The sequence below is a fragment of the Diadema setosum genome, chromosome 21 (assembly GCF_964275005.1).
Source record: "Diadema setosum chromosome 21, eeDiaSeto1, whole genome shotgun sequence".
Lineage (NCBI taxonomy): Eukaryota > Metazoa > Echinodermata > Echinoidea > Diadematoida > Diadematidae > Diadema > Diadema setosum.
Genome location: NC_092705.1, coordinates 5,851,670 through 5,874,367, shown reverse-complemented (window position 1 = coordinate 5,874,367; position 22,698 = coordinate 5,851,670). Strand labels below are relative to the sequence as shown.

Genomic DNA, 22,698 nt, shown 5'->3' with positions numbered 1-22,698 from the left:
TAAAGACAACATCTCTCTTTTAGTAGTACATCCCTAATGTATGCCTGATTACATTCATGAACAGTCAGTGATCCCCTCGCTTGCATATTGTATTCAGTATCACAGCTTTAATCACATCACTATTACTGTGTGGTATTAAGAAATGGACACATTTTCTGGTGCATATTTCTCAGGGCTGAACAACGTTCACACCACAAAATCAGGGCAGATCCAAAGAGCAATAATCAGGCCAATATTCACGTGCCCTAAGCACCTCCGTACGCAGAAAAAGTAATTACCAATTCTGGGAACGCATCAATATTCTCTTTTTGGGACATGAAAAGCTATAATATCTATACTATGTGTCCAAGAAGCATCATGCAGAATCAGGGGGACTTAGCAACTCTGCAGTTCTCTTCTTTCATTTTGAGACTCGTGAAAGTTCCCAGCCGTGGCCGGAATTTTGTGCGCAACATCTGAAATATGAGTGTTTGGCATCTTCAGCTGGACTATCATGAGTAAAGTACAATGGAAATGCATTCTTGATCAAGTTTACTGCATATTACTGAATCGAATTTTGCACTTGTAAATAAAAGCATAGATATGAAATAAAGGGAGAGCAAAGAGCAAACTATGCTACTACATGTAAAATTTTATTGATAGATCTATATATACATATACAGTATATTTTATATATTCACATATATTCTGATGTATTCAATGCCTTCTTTTTTATAGTTTTTATGTCTTGTCTTTGACTTACCACAAATTTTCTTTTGATTTGATCCAGATTCAAAATATTAAAAAAAAGATGTGACAACAGGCAACCTGTATACAGATTATTGCCAACATTATTTATGGCTTTATCTACAAATATCACAACATGAACACACTGAAATATAATCTGTTTATCACACATGAGATTCTCTAGCTTAGACGTTTGAACAAAACAGCTAAACACATTATTGAATCTTATTGAAAGTTCAAAAAGTTTTTTAAAAAAATCTCCTCTTGGCTGCCTTGAAATAGGAAAAAATGAACAAAATAGCAAAGTTTTTCATATTGCAAATGAAATTTAAAAAAACAAAATGAATGCTTTTCATGCACATAAAATGAAGCACCACTGCACCAGTATAAAAGCAAAACTTAAAATATATATGCAACTCATACAAACATAAAAAAATTGCAAAGCAACATAAGATACTTAATTTGATAAAAAATCCTTTTTTTTATACAGCTGTATGACTAACAACTGCATTATCGATTGTTTCAGTGAGGTTTACAACTTCTAAAACTAAAACTAAAATCAACTCAATAGCAGAGCAGAAAAAACCCAAATGTTAAAACAGTATAAAATGCGACATAATTCTTTCATACAGTTTTCATTCCATGTTTCAAAAGACGCATGATTGGGTGTATCAAAACTCTTGTGAGGGAAATAAAAGTTACGCTAGAATTATATGTGTATTTCAGAGACGGATGTGTAAATTATGGAATACAGTTCTCATACAAATATGTGTAAAAGCACTTTTTTCATTTTTTTGTTCATATGATCAACAATGTAAAGGATATTATATAATCTCTAAGGGTATGAATTGCACATGCCTTTTGGCACTTATCCATGATAATGATGATGGTGTGATGATGGTGTAAAAAGTTTAAAAAGATGAAGAGAAATTTCTGATGATCTAGTCTGAGAAGGAATCTGAATACATACATGAAGTTTCTCTCATTTAAAGCAAACTGAATGTGCTTGCCAGTAAGTCACAGTAATTTTTCACATTTTGTTATATTTTGTTATCTTTTCTCGCAAACTCCGTTCCTGAGAAATTATTATACAATATATCGGTGGCAAATTACACAATTTCAAGGCTATTTTACGAGGATTTCTGAGAAAACTTCATTTCACAGCTTCACACTAGCCTCATCCAATGTACATTCAGTTGTGGTACATCTCAAAGACCAAACTGAACACAGTGCCTTAATTTGCTACTTAAAATACAAACATATCACTTAAAAATACCTCCTGCCATTCCCTACATAAAGTTTGATAATTATATGATTAAAACTATAAGTCTATTCCTATTATGCATTGTGAGAAATTTAGTTGTCGATACACAATGCCATGCCATGGCTTCTTCAATAGAATAATTTTTCTGCAGGTCAAACAGTATCACATTAAAGGGAAACATGGTGAAGCTGCCTTGCCATCTTTGTATTAAAGTATGGAAATTAAAAATGGCACCTCCCGTCCAAGTTGTCCAGATGATATTTGTGTGTGTATGTTTTATACAGCTATCACTAGATCTGTTAATAAAAATAAAGAGCAAAACTTGCTTTCTCTAATACTGTTGTCATATCGTATACAGAGTACAAGCGAGAAGTGCCTTATTTTGCAAATGTAATGGTGAGTATTTTAAATTGTCCAAGGTATCAAAATAGAGTCCCATACATAGCAAGGAAATGCTCACTGCCTGAAAACTTAGAAAGAGCAAAGAATACAGGAATCAATTTCTCAGTGTCTGGCATTGGAAATTGTGGAGGGAGGGGGAATGGTAAGGCATGAATGTAACTTCTACATGCTATCACATCTACAATGCATATTTATCAGAGTAGACTAAACGTGCCTTTCCATACCTTATCAATGACAAATGATCAACTGGGCACTCAACTCCACAAGTATGACTTTCAATGACTTATGGGGCAAGCAAGCCATTCTCAGAACAAGCACAAATGCACAAACAGACACACAAACAGACACACACACACGCACACAAGCACACACATGCACACGACAACAAAGACAAAAGATGAAAGAGAATGGTTAGTAGTGTGATGGCAAAGCCAAAAATTTTGAAAAAAAAAATATGGGGGGGGGGGGAGAGAAAAGGGATGACAAAACAACATCCAAGATTCCTAAAGTAGAATGATGGAATGATATGAGATGGAAACTGGTTCACGGCAAGAAAAAAAGGAAAAAAGCATGCAAAATACTTTCAAAAAAAAACAAAAAACGAGAAAATAAGCAAGTAATATTCCTGTCGACATACCATCAGTGTAGAGACAGAAAGACACTAATTCCACCAAAAACAAAAAAATTGTGTGAAGCATTTGAGTCCTTCTGCATCTCAACTGATGACATTACAATTTGGTCCTATTCCTTCTGCATGCTACCTTAGGTGTGCATAAATAAAAGAAAAGTTACATTTGTCCAACACAGCATAACATTCTGAATCAATACATACATTATATGCACACACACAATATTTATGATTCAAAACCTTCTCAAAATCAATCACAAATTATGAATATGAATATCTATCTCATCGTCAAAAACTAGAAAGTCATAACTCCGAGAAATAAAAAGTGGCTGACTAGTTTAGATAATTTACATGACGACAGGAATACATTGTCTTTACATCATACGATTATCACATCATTCCATACACCATTGCTAATAATCTATGTTGTACCTGTGGCAATTTTCTTAACATGCCTTTCCTACACTTTAGTGCTAAACAATTGTCACAGAATGATTATTTACAATGCTCTCTTCATTTTCATTCGGATTTCAGTTTTGGAAATGGCCACTGCCTATCACTAGAGACACAAGCAGTCTGTTTAAGTATGATTGTCAGCTACACACTACACTATTTCAAGATTGGTCTAATTACAAACACGAATACAAAAAAGATAAGAAAATACTCTTGATTTGTCTCGAGCAAGATCAACAATTGTAAAAGAGTTGCAATTTGTCAGAAAATGATTGCACCATGAATCTTTTTGGCACCTATTACTTTTTTAGATTCTCAATTGATCTGTCTCAATTCTTTTGTATTGTCTTTATATATCACACAAACAGTGGAAGAGACCAAGTATTTGAAAGAACATTTGCATATCATACTTCTTGACCCATTTAATTTTTGGAAGATAGATAAGTCAATACGATTTATCCTACTTTTCAAAATAGAGTAAACACTACCTATTCAAGCTCTTCCATCTTTCATTTTACGGAATATACAACAGCACTGTCATTTAGTGCTAACAGTTTATGCATTATTATACTAATACTTCTAATCTTCATTTCACAGATGAAATGATTCTGACCATTCAAGTCACATCTCTTAACTTCTGAACAAGTGTAAGCAAGTATTTTTACAAAACATAGCAAATAATTGTATAGTCTCACATATCTGCATTGTTTAAGAGTATGACTTCACAGTCTACAATCTGCCTTGTGTTTAGTTTTCCCTTGTCTTTTGATGAAATTTATATTCTTCTGACAAAGTATAACTAGATGTAAATGAAACTGGATATAGAATCAGAACATCTGGAAGCACTTTTATTGGGTGATTTGATTGCTTTTTATTATTTAGCATAAACATTTTAAGAACCACAGGTCATATGTGCTACTTTGTTTTTTCATTATCATTCCTCTGTTTTAATTCTCTCTCAGAACATTACGGACTGCGAGTTTGTCTTTACCAAGTCATGCGCCACAGGTGTTTGTTTCTACTTTTTTCTGTTCTCTATAAACGCAAGAAGAGAAAGCTCGCAAAACAGCTGCAAACTTTGCTCTCAAATGACACTTGCACAACTGTAGTGTTGACATGGAAGTCGCCCCCGTGCTCAATCTGCGTATTTCCCACGAAAATTCTGAAGTGTTGATTCTCGTACTTGGATCTCACGATTCCATTTTTTTTTTTTAAACCCTCATTTTCACTGAGGAGCATAGCATAGCTTTTTGTTCTACATCTGATGACAGCCCTGTGGGGCTAAAGATATGTTCAGAATGGCGGACAAACCATTTCTGAAGACGGCTGCAAATTCCATGTTTTGATAGGCTCTCTACTTCAGCCAGCATTTTGAATGTCGACAGTGCAAAGTCTATTTGCAATTTCGGCAGAACTTGGCAAACGAGGGCAACTTCCTTTTATATCTAAGCTCTCCTTTGAAAAAAAAAAAAGTACAGAAAAGAAAATGTCAAGTACCCGAGCTTTGGAAACCCAGACCTTTCTGATAAAATACAAAAGAAAAAAAAAAAAAAAGATGAATTAATAAATATATCAAAGAAACAAATCATGAACCGTTTCCATCTCATTCCATGCAACCATCAACCACACAGAGCTACTCTGCTATAAAATATATATACCAGCACTTATCATTTGTTAGTTACAAACATAACACAGCCCTTGCTTTGTCAATTCGGGGTTTTCTGCATGCAGTGGACTTGTAAAAAAAAAAAAAAAAAAAAAAGAAAGAAAAGAAAACGAAAACGTATAGAAAAAGAAAAACCTTTCCATACAACTGAGGCTGGCAATGTCTCTGTGAACACTTGAATATTTCTGATGTCGTCACAAAAAATCATAAAAGCCTCCTTGCTTTTGGAATCATTTCACCTATTGATGTGCATATTAGTGTCTCCCTGACGGTTCTTTGGAAGCTGCCTGATTTTGAGGTGTGAAAGTTGGGTTGGCAGCCCTGGCTCACTTTCAAACAGCTCTTCATGGGGGCAGTGCCATAAGAGTTCTTTGAGGAAGGCAAGAAGCCCTAAATGTCATCAGTGTCACAGACACAGCTTGATTGCAAACAGACAAAAAACACACACACAAAAAAAAAGAGAGTGAAGTTCTATGAATTTCTGCTGTAACAACTTTGACACATCAGATGAATGGAATGTAGAATTTCTCTACAGCAAATATTTTGTGGAGAGCCAAATTTCAAAGAAGCAATATTATCGTGACAGGAAAAATGATTTCAAACCAACCTTTCTCTTTCTCTCTCTTTCTCAAAAAACAAATAATACGAAAAAAAGAAAGGCTAATTCTATGAAAGTCAGATCAAAAATCTCCTTGCCACACACAGCTTTTTTCTGTTTATGTCTGCATATAGTAGATACAAGTTCACTGCAATAATACCAGGCTTTTATCTACAAAGTCCTTGTTTGTTTGTGTGTTTTTTCCAAGCCCTGGGAATTGTTGTTCATAACATAGTCCTTTGGCAGGCAGAATTTTACCCTGAATGCTAAGATTATGCACAGCAGCAAATTGAAATCAAATTAGAAAAAAAAATGAAATCATACATTATATACAAAAAAGAAATACTAACAGTAAAGTATGTATGTAAAACTAGTATTAGTAATTTATCCACTATGATATTCTCAGTCAGAATTTGATTATCAAAAATGTTGATGCAATGCGGTAACATTTTGGTAGATTTCTTCCTGGCATATACGCCATATGAGCATTCAAGGCATGATTTTGACCCCCCCCCCCCCCCAAAAAAAAAAAAAAAAAAAAAATGGCATTCTTTTCTGATGAACTGAGTAAAATTGATACATGTATTCAGTTAAATGGCATCAAAATTACAGCAAAATTCATGTGTTTTTACTGTTGAAGTATTATATTTCTATCTGCAAATTCCAGGCCAAACCTCTTACTGTTCTTTGACTTCAAATCTCATTTGAAACAAAAAAAAAAAAAAAAAAAAGAATTAGAGTTATTATTTTGCTAAGAGGAGAGACAAATGAACTCTTCATTTTCAAAACTGGAGAATCAAATTTCACATGCTCTGCTTTCTTTATAGGATGTGGGTTTTTTTTTTTTATAGAGTAAAATCTTTAACATTGCACATTGTTTCTTTACGTAATCATGTATATATGTGAAGTTTTATAATTGTTTTGTTTGATTTTGTTCTAAAACAAAGATTTTTTCTTTTTTTTAAAGATTGGTAAAAGCTATATGAAGAAATGGGATAATTGCGTGATTGACCAAGAGGACATGGGGGGGGGGGGTGACTTTGAAGCGTCCCTTATGAGATATGAAATTCATGTGTTCAGTCATCTCATTACTCAATAAAACCTTTTCTGAATTTGGCTAAATGACTGTTATAATTAAACAAATGACATTTACATGAAATAATTTTATGGACCAGATTAAGTAAATTCACTGGGAAAGTTGCCAAACTGATAGAAAGGAACTTGAATGCATCTAAACCTAAGGCAGAAATGTATAATTATAACCTGCTAGAAAAAAAAAAAAAAAAAAAAAAAAAGCTTTCCCATGTTGGTACAGTATAAGAAATTGTGATAATTTCATATTTGTTTAAAAGAAAAAAAAAAGATGCAAAGAGCTACTGTACAATCAACTCTGATATCTATACAATTTGGCATCCTAGTTAAACATGCAAATGATTCCAATTTGCCCCCCCCCCCCCCTTCTTCTTGGGTCATATCTTTTCAGTATTACGTATAGTCCATGTAACCTATATATGGAAAATCAAAAACATCCAACAATAATTGTTTTCAGAACTAAATCAAAAGTAGTTCGTGATCACAAAGTGCATGTGTGTCCAGGTGGAAAAACTGTGAGTTCTTGAAAGCAACTACATTGAAATCACACAGCATGTTAATCAGTAGATTCATTGAAACACCACACGCTACAAACAGACAAAAATCTGTTAGATCCCAGCACCACAGCAATCTTGTGTGTTACATATGGGGGTTAGTAAAGTTAAATGAATGTAATGAATAAAACTATGTGTTATTTGGGGGGGGGGGGAGGCAAAAATGTACTATCAAAGTGGCTTCTGATACAAATACATAGTAATTTGGAAACTTGGTCATTACATCCTCAAAGTTTGGAGTTCAAAATCTCTGGAATGAGTACGAAAAGAATGTACATCACACATCTTCTTTGGGTTTTTAATTATTATATTTTTTTTTTGGGGGGGGGGTTGAGATGTTACAGGTGAAACACTAGAGATATGCTAGGATCAAATCATCTGTAGGGACTCACACAAAAATGGAACAACCTACCTTCAACTACTGATGTAAGCTACATTGGTCTGCATGAAATCATAGTGTTTACAGAACGCAGATTGGCGATGAAAAAAAAAAAACACACAAAAGAGCTAGAGTGTCTCACAAGAAATTCATCTCAAACTAATGATCTGCTTTCTGATTTGAATCACTGCAAATACAGATCACAGTTATCTGATTAATAGGCAAATCCTTTTGGTTTGTGAATAACCTGCAAAGGTCCAGCCCTAGAAGCAGACACAAAGCACAGAGATGTTTCCTTTGCCAGCTGATCAGCTGATTGACCAAACAAATCACCATCAGTATCAGATAATCGACAGATTATATCCAAATATCCCCAAGTAGTACACCGACTGTTCCACTGACACGCTTTTTTTTTTTTTTTAATCTAACCCCCCCCCCTCCCCCCACCCCACCCATCTTCTAAGGGAAAACATATCAAAATATTACTTTTCCTATCTAAGACGTCATCTCGATACACATTTCTTTTCTTTTTGTGTGTGTGATGTCATAACCTACATGCTCTTTGCATCATCAGTTCTTTGTCTGGATTTCATATCTTAATGTCAAAGTGTCTAACCCCTCATCAAAATACCAACTTCTAGACCCATATGAAGATCAAAGGCTACCTGAACATTTTCTTTTCAATCCTTTTCAGTGGCTCCAGTTTTGAGAAGATCCAAGAAGTTTTACAGATAAAGAAAGAACTTCACGAGATTGTATGACGTGCTAATGGAACGTCCTCACATATTTTCCAACCCCCTCGAGTTTATGCTGCTACATCGGATGTATAAGAAGGGAATAACTATGCAAGGTGGTTACACTTGTGTCAATTAGCTTTAATACAAAGCACTGAAGTGTGTATGCAAATCTGCCTGGGTATCTACAAGCTCCAAAAGGGCTGCGCTTTGTACAATGCGCCATAGAGGCACCATGTCTGCTACAGGTCTTGACGGTTTATATACATGGGTAATGTATGGCAGCTTCTAAGTCTACTGAGTGGATTTGCGGAGTGATGTGGTTAACTGGCTTTATGGGGCGCAAGCACAGCTTTTGAAAAAGTTCTAGTAAGGTTCACGGGGAGTGGGATTGAGAGACCAAGAAGTACCATTCGCAAGCCCATATCTGTTGGAGGAACGCCAACTGAGCAATAGTCTCAGGGGTGTCTACAGGTCTTGAGTTAAAGGCTAGCTACAGGATGGCACCAGAGTAGTACAATCTCCTGGGCTCGCTCGTGTGTAGGAGCACCCTACGCCACGGGCAACACCTCCCTTAGTACTGGATATCGACCCCGCGATTAGCACTTCATGATATGTACAATGTCGTCAGATTCGAGCAGATCGACTGCACCTGGGCCTAGATTGTTTGCTGCATGGACAAATTCATTGGTATGTCTGGTGAATGAACTTGACAGTTATATCAGGATATATATGAACATAATGTCTCCGGCGACACTTCGTGACGGAGGCATAATGAAAGCATTATTGAGGTTTCACTTCACACTGTTGACAAATTGTGCCATGCTATTTACTCAGAAGGTTATGTTCTTGACGGCTACTACTGACAAGCAATGGCAAGAGAGAAAAATATCGTCAGACGAGAAGCAGAAGGCTTTGACACTGTCCAAAGACGAAGAGTATAGGCCTCTCTTCCCCTCATAAGATATGTATACTCTGTATTTTAAAACAGGGCACAAGTTTGTGACTCGTTCTGGAGTACACTCATAGTTGCAAATATATAACTCCCCTAATGTCTCCAGATATAAGGGAATGTCCAAATGACCATTCATATTTTGTTCTAAATCATCTTGCAAGCAATTATTTCTCTGAAAAGATAACAGAACTGGCTGCTTAATGCTATGTAAAAGCTTACTAACTTACAATAGAGTATGGGCTGAGAAGCAGTGTTTATTACAAGCATGCTTGCGTTAAGCGAGAAAAGTATGCACATTTGGCCATTTAGTCAAAATCGTCAGAGTTGTAAGTGCTCGCTGCCAACGAAAAATCATTGCCCTCCAGGTCAGCAAACAGGTCATGCCCGTTTCCGGTCATTATCCCGTCGCTGCCGCCGAAGGGGTGAAAGCGCGCGGCGATGCCGTTGGTGTCTGGAGCGAGTACGTCGTCCCCGTCGCTGCTCGAGCTGCCAGACTCGCCAAGACTACTCTTCGAGTGCGTCTTGGTGTACCTGGCCTCCGAGACTTTGTACTGGTAGACACAGCTGTCGTTTGAGCTCGTACTCGTGCCTGCCTCACTCCCTATCTCACTGTCGCTCTCATTCTCGCTCAGGCTCTCACCACCATCAGCACGCGGCAATGGCAGGTACGCAGCATCCTCACAGTGCACACGCATGCTCTCATTTTCTAGGTTTCCAAAACTCAGCTCACTACAACTGACAAGGTCATCTGAGTTGCGCAGCGTGCCAAACTGCCTGCGCAGAGAATCGTCACTCCCAGGGCTGCTTGACTTGGTGGCACTCCCGACACTTCCCGGGGGAATCACCAGCTCACCCGGCCGCGGTATCTGAACCCTCAACTTACTGACGTACATGGACTGGCTAACCTGTCTCTGCCAACTGACCCCCGGTCCCTGAAACCCAATGTTCGGTAGGTCCCCCAGGATATCATCACCCCCTCCCTCCGTCTCATCTGAAAGGAGTCTCCTACCGGGTGTGGCATGGGTCTGAGCGTCTAACTGGGCAACCATCTCCCTGGACAACTCTGGCAGCTTGGGAAGACTACTTTCGGGGATTATACCGGGACTCACGTAATGGTGGGGCGGGGACTGGAGGGGAGCTGTGGAGTTGCCTGACTCATCATCAACAAGGGAAACGTCTCTTGGGAACAATTCGTCATAGTCTCTGAGGTAATCAATCTTCAGGGACAATGGAGTGGGACTAGCAGTTTCCCCTACACCTCTCAGTGATTCTAACCCACTGGGACGATCAGATAAAGCAGAAGCAGCAGCAGTGGCAGCATTTCCCTTATGAAACAAGAGTGAATCCTTATCAACATCTATTCCTGCTAAGCCCTTAGAAATGACCCCCTTGACTTCATCATCTGGATCTGTCCCCGAGCTGGTCTCTGTGAAGCCATCATCTTCAATGGCCTGGAGGCTCTGCCTCGTCTTGGCCAGGCTCTGCTCCAGCTCTGTCAAAGTGTGGGATGTTTTATCAAGATTTTCCTCCAGAGATTGAAGATTAGCATTGGCCTCACCGAGGGATTCCCCTAGATTCTCACTGCTCTCAAAGAAGAGCTGTCTCTCTTGCCTAAATGCCTTATAATCACTATGGAGATTCTCACCTGCCTTGTAGTCTATTGTACTTCCTAGTCCATTTGTCACATTTTCAGACTGGGCATGGGAAAAGGAATTTAGACTCCTGGTATCAAAACTAGACATTGTGAACCCATCGTCCGTCCCTGGGCTGGCGAGCTCGGAGGCAATGCGGAGCACCTCCGCCATGGGGTTTTCAACTTTGATTTCTGTCTCACTACGCCCTCTCTTCTCATAGTCTTCGCTACTAAGGCTGCTGCTGCTGCTGCTGAAATCGGGACTATCCTTCCCACTAAGGCTTTTCTTTATCAATAATGCATCTACCTCTGGTAAGAAAAGAGGATCACCAGTCCTCAGAGAGGATAGAGTGTTTTCGTCGTGGTCAAGTTCACTGACCGAATCTGGGGAGCCTAGGCTTTTAAAGACATCGGAATTGGGATCAGTATCTGACAGCACCTCGGGCAAGCTGAGGATTCCCCCTTCCGGCTCGCTGAAAGTGCCGGGAGTGCTCATCTCACTTAACAGGGCAAGGGTAGCTTCACTATGGACCTGGGTCTCCACTTCCGAGGGACTGACTGTATCCAGCTCACTCAGCATCTCAGAGACAGAGCCCAGATCGTAGTCTGGGTTGTCGGTCTCCCCGTCTCTACCCCCTTCCCCATCTCCATTTCCCTCCGTCTTTGTCTCCTCCAACCCCGAGGAGACGAGGGATGAGTCGCTGTCGTCGGAGTCCTCGGAAGTGAATTTCCCACCGATGAGGAGGGGACGGAGGATGTCAGCAATGGGCCTCACGATGGGTATGGCCGACGCCTCCCCCTCCCCCTCCTCCTCCTCCTCCCCTTCCCTACCTTCATTAACAACACTGAGACTGGAAGAGCTAGAAGAAGTGGTCATACTCAGATTGCCTCCAGCGCTGATGTCCCCGTTCCTCCTCGGCTCCGCATCGGAGAGGGCGTCCAGGCGGGTCTCGGCTCCAGCTGCCACCGGCTCTGGCTCCATCCTGGCGTTGAAGGGTGCCGTGGCATTGGCCAGTCGGCTGGCCTGGCTCTGGTCTACCTCCGGCTGGGGCTGCTGCTGTGAGTTGTCATCGTTTACAATGTACTCATACATGATACTGGAGTTGGACTGACCCTTGTGGATGGCAATGCGGGAGTTCTCGTGGACCGGGGTGATGGGCGTCGACGAAGGGGGTGAGGTCGGCGAGTCCGAGACCGGACTCTTTGGTACCTCCGGTTTGGCATAGGTGGGATCATCTGGGAAGGCCAAGTTGGGTGCACTGTGGTGGTCAGTCACTATTGTCTCTGTCATGTCAATGGTCAGCGGTGTTGTGGTACGAGGGGCACCAAGACTTCTTGTTGACATTCTTGATGCATTCATGCTCCTGGAAGAGTGACCAATAAAAGAGAAAGAACTTCCTGTTAGAGTCATCAAAAAATAACCTTTGATAATGCAGCTTTAAGAATTGTATACCATATGCCTGTTTGGACTTTGGTTTTATATGGCACTACTGTGGAAGCACTCGAATACTTATAAGCGCTATAACACAGGACCGACAGCTTTAATTATTGACACTGATAGGTTACTTACTTATATATCATTTGTTTTGGACGCAATGAAATTCTATTTGGTGTGAATACATAACACTCATGTAGTCAAAGATGGCTCATACCTTACAGAATGAGCTCTCTAATATTCATATTCATTATTGGGTTTGCTTCTATTTTTTGAAATAATGTAGTATAGTGTCTGTGAAATTTTGCATCATTTTCATTACAGATAACACTTATGGAACAGTGACTGATAGCTGAATAATGAATCCCTCTTAAATACATTTAAACAAGATAACATTATACAACACCTAAAAAGAATGTAGTTATCCATTTGGTTGACTGCCCATCACGTGACATGGAGATTAAAGTTCCATTGCACACTGCTGCTCTCAGCCGTGCAATTTTGTTTGAGCAATAAGGGCTATTGCACAGCTGACGTCACTAATTTCCATTGACTCCATGCTAAACTCATGATTGACTCGAAGTTTTTGTTCCATTGCATGACTCTGATGTCACAATGAACAAACAATTTCAAGTGTGCATTTTGTCGTTCATTTTACTGCAAACAACTTCCAGTGATTGGTTTTGCGTATGTACTGACGTAAACGTATAACTAGACTGACTGTGACTGTGCTACTCGTTTGCCTTTCATCAAAAATGGTTGCCATTTCTGTGCAAAATTCAGAATCTGTCTGGACCACATCTGTTGATGTCCGAGGTGTTGTATCAAACTAATAATGTATGGTATTTACTTGTGCAATGGAACAAGATTTCGCACACAGTGACACCTAATACCATCTCACTCGTGACCATTCACTAATTGTACACTATCTCTTAAATATGTTGACTGACAGACAAGTAGCTCAGTAACTCACACTAAAGATCGAGACTGGCCTCCTATCCTCGCCTGCTCCACAACCTGCTTCTGTGTCCTCCCGCTGAAAAAGAACGAAACACAGACACAAAAATTTTACACTGTATTCCAAAGCATGGAAAAAAAATACTCGAAAACAGTACTCAATTACTGACGGGGCTAGCCTGTATGAATAAAACAAAATAAATAAATAAAATGAATAAATGAATAAATAAATAAATAAATAGTCCATACAGGCATGTCATTTGTTAAGTTTTTCTTTGAAATGACAGATCAAGCTGCAGTCTATCTAACTCACTCAGTGCTATACAGGAAGTGGATATATGTCACATAGCCACTCTATGGTCAATTATTGTGTCTTCAAGACCATGGGTTAATCAAAACTATAGAGAATGTGTGCCTCTCTGGAGGGCATCACTATTGTTAATACAGTTGGTCTGCAAAGCGAAATGGGGAATAAATGTAGCATCCATCCAGTCCTAACCCCTTACAGGAATCCTCTTTCGCAATTCTGAGCTTTCTCTTTGTGGAAAAGTACTTATGGATCAAATACGCTGACTTTTTCGGCTTTAAATGCTTAGGGATGCCAACCCTGTAAACAGCATTGTGGTATACTGATGGTTGAAAAGGCATAATTTTTGTGGAAAAAAAGTGTTTTTGACAGCATTTTCTATGAAACTTGTGGCATTTTGGGCAAAAATTGGTTCCAAATAATGAAGAACAGTAATAGTCGGGATATCAAATGCTCATTAGAATGTAAGTAACACGCATGTTTGTCAAAGCTTTTTATTGGAAGTAACAAGCACAACTCCTTTGAGTATTAATTTTATAAATGAACTAGACGCTTCTCGCAAAGAAATACCTTACGATATCAATAACCTCACATGTCTGAAGGTTTATAAAGTGCTTTATTGCTTCTGATCCCAACTACATTGTATCTCATTACAAGCCAATTCCTGATGCCTGTTGTCAGGGATGGGGTGGGGCATGAAATCGTTTTGTTCTCCTCTCCCATGCTGCACATGCGTACCTGTATCGGAACGTGGAGCCGCGGCTGAGCAGCCGCCTCCTGGACCGCGGGTACTTGTTCTGGGTGAGGCGGAAGAAGGCGTGGTGCTCCACGCAGGTCTTCCAGAACTGCTTGCAGTCGTTCCTGGTGTCCATCAGGAACTCTACGGTGCTCCTGGGGTAGCCCTACGGGGAAAACGCACAGATAGAGAGACACAAAAAGATCAATACAGACTTTGATATGCCATAAATGAATTTTAAAAATTGGCTGAAGTTAAGAGCCAACTATTCTACAAGCCCTTCATGTATATCATGGTATACGCCATATATTCAGCGAGTCTAATTTTTTGCAAATCGGGACTCCCCGACAATTTCGCGAGTGGTTAAATTCGTGGAGCACAGTACCGAAAGGAGAAATGTATGCAAGAAGGTCACATTCATATCAAAATGAGCATTAATATTTTTGCACATGTATGTTTAAATTCATGAATAGCACCCCACTAGCGTCATTTGCAAAAATAAAGACCTTGTGAAATATTTGGCGTATACAGTAGACAAGCTAAGTGAGTTAATTTTTGACTTTCAAGGAGTTGCACATCAGAGGTAGTGGGATCAGGGACTGATTTACATTGTAAAATATTCATAAACTTCAATTCTTTGTCAAATACAATGTATGTTCAGCAGAAGTACAATGTACCTGTACATTGCGGTAATTAGAATTAGTTTGCATCTTAAGCAAATGTAACGTAATCCAAGCATCACTTAATTTCCCACTGCTGAATTGAAAACCGCACTAATCTCTCATCCAAGTACTCCCTATGTACTTTTAACAGTTCATCGCACTATTCCAATCCCACACACTCAACATCAACACACTGGGTCAGAAACATATCATGACAATCAAAAGAAATGTTTAAGTCACATATGTGTGATTATGGTGGTTATTTTAGATGACCACAGGACAATGTTGGTTGCATGGTCAAACGCTTTTGGCCATTTGTCTGCTTTATGCTCAAATTATCTGGATACATGTAGACAGTTTTAGTTTGTACTCCCTTGTTTACATTCTCCTACAACATTCACTTCATTTCAGCAAATTTCTGATTTTCATTTTTGGACACGTAGTGTAGGGGGAAAAGATTATCTAGGTTTTCATATTGATGGCTTACACCTGCCTTCAGAGTTGTGGAGCACGCATACTGCAATCACACCGCACGGATCGACAGTTGCCGGGGAGGTAAGATTTGTGCACCGATCAACGCATTGTTTACATTTCGTTGTCGGACCATATTGGAAATAATTTACTGCATGATGGCGATGACGCCATTGCTCCTTGACCAAACAAATCTCGCGGGTTATTACTTCGGTCCTCCCTTTGCCCTGCACGACCGTGCCCATAATGCTACATTCGATCACATTCGGACCTTTCCCCGAAGCGCTCACTCGAGAATGCCCCAGCCTGCCACCCCAAACGACTGACGTCTTAACTACCGCGGCAAGATTTACGGTGTGATCTGCCGGCACGGCGGTTATTTTGGGGACTGAGTAATCCTTACTCATGGGGTTAAGTGATGGGTATCGTGGATCAGTGAACTGCTTACGAGGGGTGTCAATTTACAAAACCAGCATGAGGAAGAAGGGAAGAGGGGGGTAGTGTGGTGGAATGAAATGGTAGGTAGGGTGGCCAGCTTGGCCCCTTCTTCATCATCATCATCTTGGGTACATATGATGCGCTGTAGCATCATGACAAACAAATTGGTAGCATCAAGGCAAACAATCATGGTTAACAAACTTCGGCAAGAGTACAAAATCGATTCTTGATTTCAAGATACTAAAAATTATCACTTTCAAACTTTATATCCAGAATTCCTACTACATAAAAATAAACTCCCTAAATTTACCCCCCTCCCCTCCCCCCAAAAAAGACAGTAAAACATTGGCATACATGTAAATATACATCTAAGTAATAATACCCTTTTTTGTTGTTGTTGTTGTGAGGGTGTGTTTTTATCATCAACCTCTTCTATTTTACTTCTACTGTGTGAAAACAAAGAGTGGAAAGGAAGGAAATATTTTTGTTAAAAAGTATTAATTGTGTCCAAATGATGCAAATGTTCTGTCATGTGTCTGTGTCTGTGTGTGCGTGCGCACGTGTCCATTCTAACTACAGTAGGCCTTTAAAATCAAAATACCAGCAAGGCACATAGGTATGAGGCAGAGCATTCCGACGTCGATCACGGCCTGTGAGAACAGGGCCAGGCATTTTTCTACGGCTATTGATGTCATCCATGACAAGTTTGTAATTACATTTACAAGCTTGGAGTCTGTTTAGGCATCGTCATATGTATGAGTCACTGACTGATACGGGAGACCAATGACTTAAACACAAGTAGTGTCTACGATGCAGAGCTGTTCTCGATATGAATGAATTCCCAGAAAACTATTCAAGATTTTAGTGTGTACACCTCCCTTTCCTCACCCCCCCCCCAAAAAAAAAGAAGTGTTTGTGTTGTTGCCAAAACAATTTGCCCACAAATTCTGTTCTCTTTGTATACACCCCCCCCTAAAAAAAAATAAATAAATAAATAAATAAATTTTAAAAAAATAAATGAATAAAATAAAATGTAAGCATATGCTTAGGGGTGAATGAATAACGCTACTTATGCTACTTAGCATTTCATGATATTGAGCATCAATTTCTGGTCAGCATAAAACATCATTCCAAAGTATACTAGAAGGAAATGAGAAGAATTATGAAGAAGACAAGAGACCAAAGAACCTGTGATCAAATAAAATCAAGGCAAGCAGCAAGACGGAAACTACTGTATACGCCATATATTTTGTGAGTTTAAATTTTCGCGAATCGGGAATTCCCGACAATTTCGCTAGTGGTTAAATTCGCGATCGTTGAGTCCTGCGCTAAACGGAGAAGAGTACACGCGTACGTCACATTCACATTGGCGATCAGAGTCAATATTTTCGCGTGTCTTAAATTTTGCGAATAGCACCTGACTTGCAAAATTCGCGAAAATAAAAACCTCGTGAAATATTCGGCGTATACAGTATAGGGAGGGCAATGATTCAAATGAATCATTTCATTATCATGCTTGTATCATAGATCAATAAAACAAAACAAAACATGCCCTGTCATTTTGCAAGTATGAAACTCTGATTATGAATGTGTGATGATAAAAAAAGCCAATTCTCAATTATATACACTTTACAGGAGTACAATGTAGGAATAAACCTGGTCATGCAGCAACTTTTTTTAATACACCCCAATTTCTTTAAGCTGTGTTTAATCACTCAACATTTATGAAATGCAAATATTTGCCCAGATACATCATTTGTTTTGCGTCATTGGGATGTGTTTTTTACAAATGTTTTTCATAATAATCCCTGAAAGTAATTGCATAAATTTGTCAAATAACAACGATAAGAATTATAAATATTCATCACCATCATCATCACCACAAAAACAATGAAATGAGAAAAAAGAGGAAGGGTTTGGGACTTCACTATCAATTTGAGATTTCAATACATCAAAGCATCAATCACATTATTTGATCTATGACAGCAAACAATTAACTTCGGGGATATGCGTCATCAAGGACAAGCCTTCCATCATCTGTGCATCAATTCAATTCCAAGCATCATATCATCATCATCATCATCATCATCATCATCAAAATCATCACCAACATCATCATCATCATCATCATCATCATCATCATCAACATCGTCACCATCATCATTATCGTCATCATCACCATCATCATCATTACCATCGTCATCATCATCATCATCACCATCACTATCACCAAAAAACAAACACAAAAACAAAAAACACTGAAGTGAGAAAAAAGGTTTAGGACTTCACTATTAATTTAGGTACTTACTGAAGGTATTATTCTTCAAACACAACCATTATCTAGTGCGAAATAACAAGGGAGTGCCTTATGTCAAATACTGCTTGCTGAAGAGTTGCTAATGACTTGAATAAGGGCAAGTCCAAGATAATGTCCCCTCAGATGCTCAAAATTCATCTTGATTTTATCAAAAAGTTATTGATATCATGTTGTAGCCAAAGAGTTAAATCATATATTTCCAGCAAAGAAAATATTGAATTATGCAAATTTATGCAAGAAATATGGCATTGATTTGCATAAATCAAAAACAAACCTTACGTATGGGACAAATTATAAATATTCATCTAAAATCAGTTGAATTTGTCCTTGACCTAGTTCCTTTATGGACATGACCCCTGTATGAGTTAGTATAATCTGCAATTGGTAAAACAAGGTCAGCACATTAATTATGCAAATTATGCACTTTCCCAGAACATAGTGTCCCATACGTAAGGATTTGAGTATGTTTTTTTAAGTTTTTTCTGAAGATTTGTGACATTGACCAATCATACTTTAGGAAGTTCTAATTTATTCATTTCAACTCCAGATTAGCAAAACTAAATGAGGAAATTTAATTAGTCCTTCATCTTATAACTAATTAAAGTTTGCTTACGTATGGGACAAATACCTTACGTATGGGACATTACATGCAAAGTGAATGGGAAAACCGCCTTTTGACATGGATGCTATATGTCCTTACATTTGTTTGGTTAATGGTTATCTTTGCACCTACTCTGAAGGATATGTCTATATATCTGCCTCTCCTACTCAGTTGACCTCAGGGAGAGTGTAAGAACAGCATTATTGAGTCATTCTATGATAAAGAAAGGAAAATAAAGAATATTCATTTATACTTGTATTTTCTTATTTTCATTACAGGCTGTGCAGCTGGTCTTAAATTAACATTCCCCGTTAACATTTTGATATTGGACATTTTCTTAATTCAGTTATCATTTTCAACTTTACCTCTCTACAAAATGACTTTGTCCAAGAATGGGATTCTCTGAGTGTCATTTTAGGTGCAGTACACTGTTCAGCATGTACCACAGGTTGAACAGCCTCAAAAGCGAAATCAAAACAATTGTGCTTATGGCGCGCATCAATGACAACATTATAGGTCTTACTGAAAAAAGAAAAATCACTTACAATGTAAGGTGTGAGCAGGTAACTTTGTCATTACTAGAGTTGATAGCAAAGGAAAAACCCTATGAGAATACTTTTTATTTTGATATGATTGTTAATATTTCAACTGCTCACCCTCAGAATATGTTATGACTTATCAAGGTCATGAACATGATTTCTGAAAATCCTGTAAAATGAAGACTATAGTTTACATTTGCTATAAACCACAATATCAATACTGGTTCTGTGGTTGGAGTGCGAAAAACACAAATTACACAAACAAATAGGGAATTCAATTTTCTTTTCTATTTTGTGTTTGAAGAGACAGATGTGCTCTGAGACACCTTCATCAACTCATACTTACTTTGTACCCCACATCTACACAATTATCAACATACATTGCAATCTGGTAGTGTATGATCAAATGAGGTTATTAGAATTTATTCAAAATTGTTATTTGCAGATCAGTGAGTTACTTAAGTGTTTCAAATCTAGATTTGAATGTGCAAATGATAATCTTTCCTGTATCACTACACAAGCATGTATGTATGTACAAAGTAACACAAATTTTGTCGTCTTTGGTTTCATAGACACGAAGCCAGGCAATTTGAAAAAAAAAAAAAAAAAACAGCATTGGTACATACATTCTTCTATCTCCTTAAAATCTAAAACTTTCATTAAAATTTGATTGATTTTGCAGTTGAGCTAAAATTCACATGGCAAAACATGATGATTACAGAGCAAAATGAAGTACTCTTGTTGTTGTTGTGTTTTGTGCTGCATTTCAAACAATTATAAAGCTTTATAAAAACTTAGACAACTTGCAAGGTAAGCCTAGAGCTACTGAAAGTACCCACTTCAAACTGTATTTGCAAATTACATTGTACATGACATTTGATTCTAAAGTTGAAATTATCAAGACTACAAATTAGTTATTGTACATGTACATGTATGCTATATCAAGGTCACAAGCTAGAATTCGCTCATTTTTTTTTTTTTTCATTTGATGAAAAAATATTGACTAGAGTAATTACAAATGGGCTAGAAATAGAGTGTCAGTATACTATATCTGTATGTGTAGACATCATGAGGACAGTGTTAATGCATGACGGAATCCAAACTAAGACATTTAATTGTAAATTGGTAATTACTTTTATTTGTTTTATTTTAGCTTTTGCTAGGTACCTGAACCGGGAAAGTACCCACTTAGAAGTCTATTTCATTTGTTACATGTTGTAGCATGATTTGTGGAACTGAATATGACACTATGGGGAAATTTAAAGTCATTCCCATGAATGCATTTGTGCACTAAAGACAAATGTCCCATACGTAAGTTGAGCCATGTCCCATACGTAAGGTGTACTTTCGTTAATTAAACCAACTTCATGAAAATATGCTTTATTCTTTTGCAGTGAAACTTTGCTGAAAGATACTTCAGTATTGTACCTTTCTTCACTTCCAAACAGAACTTGATCAGTAAGGTACTTTCAGAGAATTTTCAGTTCAAACTTTATTTTGAAAAATCCAGTTTTTCTCTGGTCCCATACGTAAGTTGGCATATTTTTCTTAATAAAACCATTAACCCAAGGTCAAATGACATCAAACTTAAACACAATATTCTTCTCAGGGATACCAGTCCTCCTGATGATAAACAATAAAATCCAAGTGCTCCTTCATTACTTTTCAGAGGTTTGAAATCTCTGAATGTCCCATACGTAAGGTGCGCGATATCTTGGACTTGCCCATAACACAAAACCAGCTGCTCCATTATCATTAACATTCCACTTACGACAAACAGGACCTGGCTGAATTTAAAATACTGATTCACTGAAGCTCTTCTTCCCACATACAGGGGAATGAAAAACAAAGGGAGCATAAAATTTGTGGGCAAATTGTTTTGGCAATGACACTAACACTTATGCAGAGTATCTAGGACCAGCGAGACTGCAGCAAGATTTATTTTTTTTTTTTCATGATATTGACTGATGAAAATCATAATACTACATTTCCACTGATGATGACGGATTCTTGTACCAGAGCTTAAGTTTGAATTTTTCATCTTTTGTAAATGTTGTCATTGCAATAATGCTAAACTCATTGTACTAGTATTGCCTCTGTGCAGAGCCATAGATATTGGTAAGAATAATCCCTCTGGGGTGAAAAAAACAGACTAAGTTGCCAAAATCATATCATTTAAAAGCACCTTTATGACAAGACACAAAATTGATAAAAACAAATTGACAATCAAATAGTTTGAACAACAAACACAGTATACACCCAAAGAATACTGTGTAATTATGTGGAATGTAAGCATGGGTCAGAAACACTTTATGTATCACACAATTTGAATCAAGGCAACATTTACTTCTATAACAAGTATGCAAGAGCTATCTAAGAATCATAAATTGCATAATAATGTCTCTCTAGACATTCAAATCTTCCAACACAATTGCACACAAATGCTTTGGACTACATCAAGCATCGTTTGTATGATATATATATACTAATGTTGCTACGAACATACTGCATTGTTTGGCGAATCATTGAAATAACAAAAAAAAAATGCAAATCACACAAATCCTCCAGAGAAAGAGGGGGAAAAAGAGGGAGGAGTTCTTTCAAATCAAAATGTATAATGTATCTACAGGTAAAATCACAGGATCACTTTATAGAGAATTGAAGGTGAATACAATTATGTACTTGACTCATGTGCAATGATGGCTGGCCAGGCGGGTATTGATTTGAGATATCGAAACCGCTCCTGGATACTCCAGTCGCGACGATTGTCTGAAACATTACCCACGTTAGCCTCTCCATGATTTCTTCCCTTCCCTTTTCATTTTTCACTCGCAACTCCGTCAACTTTCGCCCTTTTCTACCCACAACAACCGCTTCGTCGGGCCACAGTCGTCTACAGGAACTGTTTCGTAGGGCTACAGGCGTCTAAGCGAACTTTGACACTGGATGCACCATTTTCTGGACAGTTTTACTTACAATGCTAACATAACCTTTTCCCCTGTTTCCCTTTTCCTGTAGCTACCTTGGAAGATAACTGGCATGTTACAAAACTTTGAATTGCCTTTTGACAGCACTGCAATGCAGTTGGTAAAATCATCTGTAATTTATATCAACAGTGCATATCTGCAAGTTGAAGCTGCTGTGGTGGCAC

The 22,698-nt window shown here is 38.2% G+C and overlaps 2 protein-coding genes across 2 annotated transcripts in view; both read right to left on the bottom strand.

Moving 5' to 3' along the window:
* The window catches only part of LOC140244670 (FERM, ARHGEF and pleckstrin domain-containing protein 1-like), a 112,441-nt gene that overhangs the window by 25,194 nt on the left and 64,549 nt on the right, over positions 1 to 22,698 (bottom strand). The window contains 3 exon segments of the mRNA XM_072324291.1: positions 11,964 to 12,448; positions 13,493 to 13,555; positions 14,522 to 14,685. Of these exon segments, the coding sequence (XP_072180392.1) occupies positions 11,964 to 12,448; positions 13,493 to 13,555; positions 14,522 to 14,685 (712 nt within the window).
* LOC140244669 (uncharacterized) lies at positions 9,757 to 11,664 on the bottom strand. Its single transcript, XM_072324290.1, has one exon. It carries the CDS (start codon positions 11,662 to 11,664, stop codon positions 9,757 to 9,759), a length of 1,908 nt encoding a protein of 635 aa, XP_072180391.1.

Bases quoted from the DNA above. Each gene is read 5' to 3' on its own strand.
- LOC140244669 (XM_072324290.1), bottom strand. From the start codon at position 11,664: ATGCTGAGTGAGCTGGATACAGTCAGTCCCTCGGAAGTGGAGACCCAG.